This window comes from Olea europaea, chromosome 14 (genome assembly GCF_002742605.1).
Source record: "Olea europaea var. sylvestris chromosome 14, O_europaea_v1, whole genome shotgun sequence".
NCBI lineage: Eukaryota > Viridiplantae > Streptophyta > Magnoliopsida > Lamiales > Oleaceae > Olea > Olea europaea.
In genome coordinates this window covers 729,135-738,882 of record NC_036250.1, presented here as the reverse complement: position 1 = coordinate 738,882, position 9,748 = coordinate 729,135, and the positions used below count along the sequence as shown (strand labels likewise).

Below are 9,748 nucleotides of genomic sequence, written 5' to 3'. Positions count from 1 at the left end.
CTCTCACACGTAGGATCCACTTTATTTTTAACGGTCAAAAAATTAATTAACAAAATACATACCAAACAAGCACTTAACTTATCTTACTGCAAGATGAGAATTATTCACAAATAAATAACTTTAACTTGAATTAAGAGAAAAGTAACAACTATACATATATGACAGCGGAAAAGAAACTTTTACTTTAATTAAGTTTAGCCAAACATGCGTGTCCTTTACCAATTATAACCAGTTATGTCAGAAATCAGGTGATACCAAATTTTATATTTCTCCTAATTTTAGGCAAATCATCTTTTACCCCAAATCACTCAATCCCTGTGTACGTATACAAGCTGAAATCGTGAATGGAATTGTGCAATAATTATTTTCAACATCATTCTTTGTAATTCGCCTCGTAGATCGACCGCATAATCGCCTGAAACAGTAACCTTGGCGGGAAAATTCAGGTTTTCGTCTCTCTTCTCCTACTTTTCAGTATTTTTTCCACATTGTTCATTGGCGACCAGTAACTCTCCACCTTTTGCCGGTCACATTTTTTCCTTTCACCTTGTATTCGCCCGCTATTTTAACTCTGTTTTGGCTTTTCACTGGGCAATTAGTGTTATTGCTTTTCCCTAATCGCTGAAAAATAGACCCTGTTTTTAGCCTATCTGATACGGTATTTTCCACGCTTTTCTGTAACTACTGTAAATGAATTATGTATTTTCAGTAATTACAATTTTAATAACCTATGAAATAGTTTTATGATCTGCCCTTTTTGTAACTATGTTTGATGAATCAATTATGTATGCTTTTTTATAAACATATAAATCCAATAGTTTATATAATTTGATGCGATTTTTTCATATCATAGATAAATTGTAATCTAAACAAGACAAATATGATATCGTAATGGTTTGAGTCAATTACGAATTAAAATTAAGTTTAATAGATGGACTCTCAAGGAAATCATAAAATTCCAACAGAGGAGGAGATAAGAGCATACTGTAATCAATGAGAGGTGCTGTGCTCGGTGACGTGATTTTGCTAAACTGCAGTTGGTTGAATTGTCTGAAGAAGAAATTGCTTAAGGAATTTGACCTTGAACCTACTCAGCTAAGGATGACTCGGATAATTTAGTTAGGATATTTAAGATCATGACAGGATAGTGCGATAAGAAGAAGAAACAAATGAGAATCGTGAAGAGAGAATTGTTATAGAACGGCCTTTTATCTGCTTTCTGTAGGGTACTTTTTCTTGTTTTCATTTGGTGTTATCTATCACTATTAGCCTTTGTGTCTCCATCTGTAAGGTTGAGTTTATTGCGGTTTGTATTTTGCACCTCTTCACAGACACAGTTATTGTAACAATATGAGGGGTTGGTTTTCAATGTTGGAAACTGAGGTTTATTATCAAGTGTTTCATGCCTTGGCTCTATGATAATTGATCTTCGTTTTCTGCATTTTCTTTGGTACCATTAATTTTATTTCAATGACTTAATAGTAGTACAGTCGTATTTTAAAAAATCTTTCCTGAATAAGATTCTAAATCAAGAGACTTTTACTGATTTTCGAAGGCGCATTTGAATGAAAAGAACAAGGAAGGTGATGAGATTGAGATGGTTCAGACATTGCCTCCATTTTCTGCTCCGTTTTTTGTGCTGTATAATCCTTCTCTTCATGGGATTATTTTTAACAAGAAAAATTATATAATGGACTGCTACATATCTATGGTAAAAAGACCATCTCTTTCCGCTGTTATTACCTTGTAAAGACGAATTCAGCTCAATCAACTAGACCATTTGTTGAGTTGGTTCAGCTAACTATTTGAATATTTTGTCGAGTAACTAAGTTTAACGACGAAGATACATTACTCGAAGAAAGTTACATAACGTGTAGTATTCTTTCATTTCTGGCACTGTCATCTGGTGGCCATTGTCCTCAAATTGAACATCTTTCCAACCAGACTTGGATTTGGCAGCAGAAGTTAGTCGATGTGGTGACGTATTCAGACTTAAAAGGTCTTTTAGGATAATTCATTATAGGGAACAGCTCGGCTATTTTTCAAAAAAAAAGAATTATTTTTCTCTGTTTCCCTTTTTAAGAAATTATCTCTTATAATGTTTTGATTTATTGCAATAAGAGTTTATGTTTTATAAGCAAGAAAAATGTAATTTGTAAAGTTAAACAAAGATCATGTTTTTAGAACTCTAAAAGTTTTATTTTTGATTAGCTTGTATTTGGTTATGTTTGACTAACTTTTAAACTAATTAATACTTGCTTGTAAGTAAAGTTTGAAAAAAGGTGTTTTGAGTTTTTTATATATAAGTAGAAAAGTTATTTATTAAGAGCATGTTTGATAGTGCTTAAAAGTAAGTCAAACTTACTTTAAAATTAATTATTTTGTTAAAAATAATTTTTGAAGTTAAGTTTTTATACCACACAAAACTTATCCCTTAAAGCCCAACCAACGTGCTCTTTGAGAGTCGAAAGGGATATGTCAAATAATTAACTTGAATTCCTTGTTAATTTGACAAAATCACTATTCACCTTTACAGTTAAGCTAGTTTAATCATGTCAAGAGTCAGGTGACATCTATATTAAGCTGTGCCTATTTAACTTTGGCGACTACTTGATTTGCACCCTAATCATAGCAATCCCCCCTTGTGTGTACAAGCTGAATCCCTGAAAATAGTTACGTAAGAATTATTTTCAACGCTATTCTTTGTGATAACCGCCGTAGATCTGATGGAATCTCCGGAAAATCCAGGTCTTCTTCTCTCTTCGTGTCCTTTACAGTTTTTTGTTTCCATACCTTCATCATTCACCTACCGTTATTTACTTGCCACCGGCCAGAATTCTTTTGTATGCTGACTTTTTCTCCAAATCATCAGCCAGAACTTTTCCTTTCTCCTTAAATTTGACGGTCGTGTTTCACAACTCTGTTTTGGCCTTTGTTTTGGCCTTTCACTGGCCAAATACATATTGCTTTGCCCTAATCAATGAGCTACCGTGCTTTTTAACTTTTTTGATGTGTTGTTTTTCATGCTTTTCGGTATCTATGGTATATGAATTTTATTATAATTGAGTAATTACAATTTCAAGTTTTCAAAATATTTTCATAATCTGCTTTGATGAATATTTTTATGTATGCTTTTTATAAAATTCTACAGTTGTTTAACTAGATGTGTATAATTGCGCATCATGGGACATATAATAGTAATTTGAATAGGATGATCTTGATATTGGAATTATTGAGTTTTTAATTAATTAGAAAATTAATTGTAACAGATGGATGGTAATGAAACATCTCAAAATCTGAACAAAAGCTCGGCAAGGTGGGATGAGTTTGCTAAACTTAAGTTTGTTGAATTGTGTGAAGAAGAGATTTCCAAAGGAAATCGACCTCGAACCTACTTATCAAAGGATGGATGGGATAATTTAGTTAGAAGATTTAAGATCATGACTGGCCGGAGCTATAACAAGAAACAAATGAGAAATCATTGGGATTCAATAAAATTGGAGTGGTGTCTTTTTAAAGATCTGATGCGAGGACAAACTGAAATTGGCTGGGACGAGGCAAGAAAAACAATTGTTGCCAATGACAAGTGGTGGGAAGAAAGGATTCAGGTATTATATGTGCGAGTACATTTTTCATTACATGTTATTTAAATGTCTCTAAATTTGATATTTGTGAAAACTCTTATACAGGTGAACGAGAAATTCAAAAGATTCAGAAATAGAGATTTATCTTTAATATGTAGATACGACGTCCTATTTTCTGACGTTGTAGATACTGGATCTAAGGGACGTACACCCGATAGTCGGTTTTATGTAGGAGGACCGAAGAAAGAGGCTGCATATGATGAAGTTGAAGGTAGTGGTAATAATGACGAGTGCTTAAAATTGATAGTAGCTGGGCAATCAAGGGAAAATCCTGAAAACTACATGCTTCCTGCAGCCGGGCAATCAAGGGAAATTCATGAAAATTGCATACTCCCAGCAGCTGGGCAGTCAAGACAAAATCATGAAAATATCATATTTCCCTTGGCAGGGCAATCAAGGGAAAATCATGAAAATTGTGTATCTCCCTTAGCAGAGCAATCAAGGGAAAATCGTGAAAATTACATGTTACCATCTTCCTCGTTCGCAAAAAGAAAATCAAGCAACAGGTCAGAAACGAGGAAATCAAGGTCTTCCTCGTTGCGGGATGATATTGAGAACCTTGCGAATTTGATTTCTGCCAAGATTGGTGGTCCTGGACCCTCCATCGAGGAGTGCTTGGGCGTGCTACGCAAGATTGATGGACTTGCCGTTGGAAGTCCAACATATTTCTACGCGTGCAACTTCCTTTGTGACAAAGAAAATAGGGAAATGTTTGTTGCAATTGGAGATGATACAACACGATACAATTGGATTATATATAACTATAATATCTCGAAATCAAACAATCCAAGGTTGCCATGATCTAGTTCACTGTTAAGTTTTCAATATTTCCGGGCATGTTGATCAATATTTCGATGAATAGGTTATGTAAAACAGATCGAGACTTATTTATGTTGTATGAATTATGTAAGCTTTCTTGCAATCTATCTTATTACTTTATTTTTTGTTTAAATGTTTAGATTTTGTTCAAAGATAAATAAATAGAGCAATGAGATGTTAGCACGTGTAGCTTTAGCCCCTTATTTGGTAGAAATTAAAATTCATATTTTAATCTAAATCAAAGTCATAGTTAATTTTAATCATATATTTTATATGACCTATAATTTTTCAGTCACATATTTTATCAATTTTTATTAAAATTTAATAAAAATTTGATTTTAATTTTTATCAGACAGGGATTTTGTCATAGACTAAGAATAAAGGAATGAGAGTGATTAATTATGGTAAATCATAATAATGATAATTTCAGAATCAATTTGATTTCCTTTTAATAAAGCAGACATGAATTATGCATATGTAATTTCTTTTTTTCTAAGAATAGTCTATTACCTATTTCAACAAAGGCTGTTTAGCTATTTAATAGCTTAAGGCCATGAATAAAAGGATCCATGATTATTATCTCCAACCTTGAGTTGATTAGGAGTTGTGGTTTATCTCAAATTAAACCAACCTAAAGAGGTCCAAGGGTCTCTCGAAATATCCTACAAATTATCATCATAGGTAGAAAATGCAAGAACTATCCTTGTTCTCTACCCGTTAATAAGCCCACTACTAGGTCACAATCTAAGGCACGTGACAACTTGGCGCCGTCTGTGAAGGTGTCTATTGTAGACATGTCTGACAACCGCCTTGAGCACATGGTAAGTGAGCTTGGTTCTTTGGCAGCCGGCCAAATGAACCTTCAACGATTGATGCAAGCTACCGAAGAACACCTCTTGAAGCATATTGGGCTGCCAAATGAACCTTCAACGATTGATGCAAGCTACCGAAGAATGCCTCTTGAAGCATATGGAAAGCATGTTTGCTCGTTTCTCTATTTGCGGTGGAAGCTACGACGAAGATGTCGAATCTTCTCATCCTCCACCTCGTCGAAGTTCAACAGGAAGAGGCCCTCTCGCTCCGAAAATCACAAAACTGGACTTTCCACGCTATAATGGCATGGAGGACCCTACTGGATGGATTTGTCTGGTGGAGCAATTTTTTGAGTTCCAAAACACCGAAGAAACGGATAAACTTCCAATGGCTGGATATCACTTAGATGGTGATGTTCAATTGTGGTATCAACAATTCAAACAGAGGCATGAAGGTGTCAATTGGGATGCTTTTAAATCTGAGTTGCATCTCCATTATGGCCCATCAAGATTCCACAACTTTTTTGGGGATCTCACCAAGCTAAAGCACATCGGAAGTGTTCGTGAGTATCAAATAGAGTTTGACCGATTGCTCCATCGAGCAAGCCATTTATCGGAGGATCAACAAGTCGGGTGTTTTGTAAGCAGGTTAAAAGAGTCCATACGCGTGGATGCCCAAGCATGTAACCCGTCTTCCTTGTTCGTCGCTATTGGTCTTGCACGACTCAAAGAGTCTCGTATGTACGAACAAAGAAGGAACAGCTATGTAGAGTTTCGAAAGACCCCATCCTTTGCCGGACCACCACCCTTACCCTCGACTTCCCTTACACAAACACGCCTTCCTACAATCAAAAGATTAAGCCCATAAGAGCTACAAGATAGGAGGACGTGCGGTTTGTGCTTCAATTGTGGCGAAAAATTTTCCTTGGGGCGTTGTTGTAAGAAGTTATTTTTGATAGAAGGGATATTTCCTTCACTTGATGAGCCTTGGAAGAGACAACCATGGAGGATGAAGCAGAGGAAAATGCTCCCGAAATTAGTTTTCATGCTATTTCTGGAAATGCAGCCCCACAAACCATGCGGTTTCTTGGCAAACTTGGAGATTCGGTGGTCACAATTTTAGTAGATTCAGGAAGCACTCATAACTTCGTAAATCCAAACATAGCTACTAAACAGGGAATTTCTCCAACAAAGGCAGGCAAATTTTCTGTGCGAGTGGTTGATGGCAGTAAAATGAAGAGGGAGGGATTGTGTGAAAATCTCCCTATTTTGGTTCAAAGGGTACAATTCCACGTGGATTTTTTCCTCCTACCTGTGGATGGATGTGATGTTGTTTTTGGCACGCAATGGCTCAAACAAATGGGGCCAATTATATGGGAATTCAATGAGCTTTGGATGAACAACTGTTGGAAGGGAAAATCAGTTAAATTATGTGGAACAAAATGGCCTAGTAATAAAGTCCTAATGAATCGTGATTTGGGAACACAATTACGGAAAGGAAAACGAGCCTTCTTGTTACAACTTCATTCCTTACACCTGGGAGAAAAGAAAGGAGCTATTGCTAATCAAATAAACCAAGATTTGATGGCCCTTTTAGATCAATACTTGACAATCTTTAATGAGATCCAGCGCTTGCCACCTCAACGCTCTCAAGATCATAAGATTCCACTGTTACGAGGCACCAATCCAATTTTCAGTAAAGCCATACTGTTATCTTCATTATCAAGAGAATGAAATTGAAAAAATGGTAAGGCCCAACACGAGTCCTTACTCATCTTCCTTACTCATCTCCTGTCTTATTGGTTAAGAAGCATGATGGCTCATGGCGATTATGTGTAGATTATCGGGATCTCAATAGCATCGCTGTCAGGGACAAGTACCCTATACCCATCATTGATGAGCTAATGGATGAATTACATGGGGCGCACTTTTATACAAAGCTAGACTTATGGTCGGGATACCATCAAATACGGATGCACCCAAGGATATTGAGAAAACCGCCTTTCAAACACATCAACGACATTATGAATTTTTGGTCATGCCATTTGGCCTTACAAATGCACCGGCCACCTTTCAAAGTGTGATGAATGAGGTATTCAAAGAATTTCTCTATAAATTCGTTTTGGTATTTTTTGATGATATCCTAATCTTTAGCAAAACTTGGGAGGATCATTTACTTCATGTACAACGCGTGCTTCACATTTTGCAAGATAAACAATTTTTTGTTTACAGCGTGAAAAGTACCAATTTGGTCAGGAGGACGTGGGCTACTTGGGGCATTTAGTCTCTCATCAGGGGGTGTCCATGGATCCAGAAAAAATTTCATCCATGCTAACATGGCCAAAGCCCACGACATTGAAAGGTTTGCGTGGTTTTTTGGGCCTCATGGGGTACTACCGAAAATTCATTCACCGTTATGGCATTATTGCACAACCATTGACAAATATGCTCAAAAAGGTCTCCTTCAATTGGACCCCAGCAGCTGACCAAACATTTGACGAGTTAAAAGATGCCATGATATCTAGGCCCATATTGGCACTCTCAAATTTTTCCAAGCCCTTCATCGTTGAATGTGACGCATCAGGTGGGGGTTTGGGAGTTGTACTCATGCAAGGAAATCAACCAATTGCTTTTTTTAGCCAAGCATTACAAGGTAAAAATCTTGCCTCATCCACTTATGAAAAAGAAATGTTGGCCTTGGTTAAGGCAGTCCATAAATGGCGGCCGTATCTTTTAGGAGCTCAGTTTATTGTTCGCACAGATAAAAAAAGCTTGCAATTTCTATTGGGGCAAACAATTACTGTTGTTGCACAACAAAAATGGCTAGTAAAACTCTTGGGTTTTGATTTTCAAATTCACTACTAAAAAGGAACGAAAAATAAAGCTGCAGATGCTTTATCTTGAAAATTTGAAATTCAAGCATGTGCGATGTCTTTTCCTATTCCTAGTTGGGTAAATCCCATAAGATCCGAGATTGTGGCTAATTCTCAATTATAGGATTTGGTGAAGAAAATTAATGAAGGAGAAGCTTTGGGGCCATGGACCTTCAGGGAGGGATTGATTTTCTTTAAAGACAAGATTTATCTCTTACCTTCATCCGATATGATAATTCCTATCATCGAGGAATTCCACTCCAACACTCATGAAGGACTCCACAAATCTCTCCACAGAATCAAAGCAGTCTTCTATTGGAAAGGAATGAAGAAACACATGAGGAAATTTATACAGGAGTGTGATGTCTGCCAAAAAAATAAAGTTGACCAGGCAAAGCCCTCTGGTTGACTGAATCCTCTTCCCGTTCCATGCCATGTATGGACTGATATCTCCATGGATTTCATAGATGGCTTGCCGACATCTCGAGGTAACTCTACCATCTTTGTGGTAGTTGATAGATTCTCAAAATATGGCCATTTTATTCCCATCAAACATCATACATAGCCATGGGTGTTGCACACATGTTTTTTGACAACATTTTTAAGCTTCATGGCATGCTCGAGACGATTGTATGTGACCGTGACCCGGTGTTCACAAGTTCCTTTTGGAAGAATTTATTCCTGTTAAATGGAATAAAATTCAATTTCATCTTGGCATACCACTCCCAAACCGATGGTCAAATCGAGGTGGTCAATAAGACGTTGGAAATGTATTTACGGTGTTTTACAAGTTCTAAGCCTAAAGAATCGGTTGTTTGGCCTCCCTGGGCTGAATTTTGCTACAATACGAGCCTGCACTCCTCTACCAAGAAGACATCCTTCGAAGTTGTCTACGGTTGCGAACCTCCCACTTTACTTGCCTATGTTCATGGTACTTCGCAGGTGGAATCAGTTGACAAATTTTTACTTGAAAGAAATGTAGTGATTAGGGATGTCAAGGCCAATTTGAGGATTGCACAGGAGAGAACCAAGAAATATTATGACCAGAAGCACATAGAAAGAACTTTCAATGTGGGTGATTTTGTCTACCTCAAATTGCGCCCCTATCGTCAACTTTCTTTGGCTCAACATAAAAATCTCAAGTTAAGTCCCAAATTTTTTGGCCCTTTTAAATTTGTATCCAAGATTAGCGACGTGGCATACAAATTGGAACTACCACCAAATCTAAAATTACATCCTGTTTTCCATGTTTCTCTCCTGAAAAAGAGAATTGGAAATCAAGAAGAAATCTCTCCAACTCTGCCTGAATTGCCAAAGGAAGGGGCACCACATCCACTACCTCAAGCCATCTTGGAAACTCGCACAAACGGAGGAGACACAGAAGCTCTTGTGCATTGGCAAAATCTTTCTCCTACTGAAGCCACATGGGAGAATCGGATGAGTTGAAGGCACATTTTTTCCTTGAGGACAAGGAAATATTCAAGGGGAAGGAGTTGTCAGAGATCAAGAATAAAGGAATGGGAATGATTATTTAGGGTCAATCATAATACTGTTAATTTCAGAATCAATGTTATTTCCTTTCAATAAAGCAGGCATGAAT

At 36.9% G+C, this 9,748-nt stretch overlaps 1 protein-coding gene across 3 annotated transcripts; it reads left to right on the top strand.

Moving 5' to 3' along the window:
• Positions 1 to 229: 229 nt before the first annotated feature.
• LOC111408685 lies at positions 230 to 4,578 on the top strand. 3 transcript variants are annotated; one of them, XM_023038428.1, is made up of 3 exons: positions 230 to 446; positions 3,270 to 3,608; positions 3,690 to 4,578. In XM_023038428.1, exons 2-3 carry the CDS (start codon positions 3,270 to 3,272, stop codon positions 4,443 to 4,445), a joined length of 1,095 nt encoding a protein of 364 aa, XP_022894196.1. In that variant the 5' UTR covers positions 230 to 446; the 3' UTR covers positions 4,446 to 4,578. The 3 variants fall into 3 exon arrangements, with proteins under 3 accessions (XP_022894196.1, XP_022894200.1, XP_022894197.1); XM_023038432.1 differs by lacking the exon at positions 230 to 446 and adding an exon at positions 494 to 658; XM_023038429.1 differs by lacking the exon at positions 230 to 446 and adding an exon at positions 2,471 to 2,748.
• Positions 4,579 to 9,748: the final 5,170 nt, after the last annotated feature.

Bases quoted from the DNA above. Each gene is read 5' to 3' on its own strand.
- LOC111408685 (XM_023038428.1), top strand. From the start codon at position 3,270: ATGGATGGTAATGAAACATCTCAAAATCTGAACAAAAGCTCGGCAAGG. The intron at 3,609-3,689 runs GTATTATATGTG...ACTCTTATACAG, and splicing joins GGTGGGAAGAAAGGATTCAG to GTGAACGAGAAATTCAAAAG.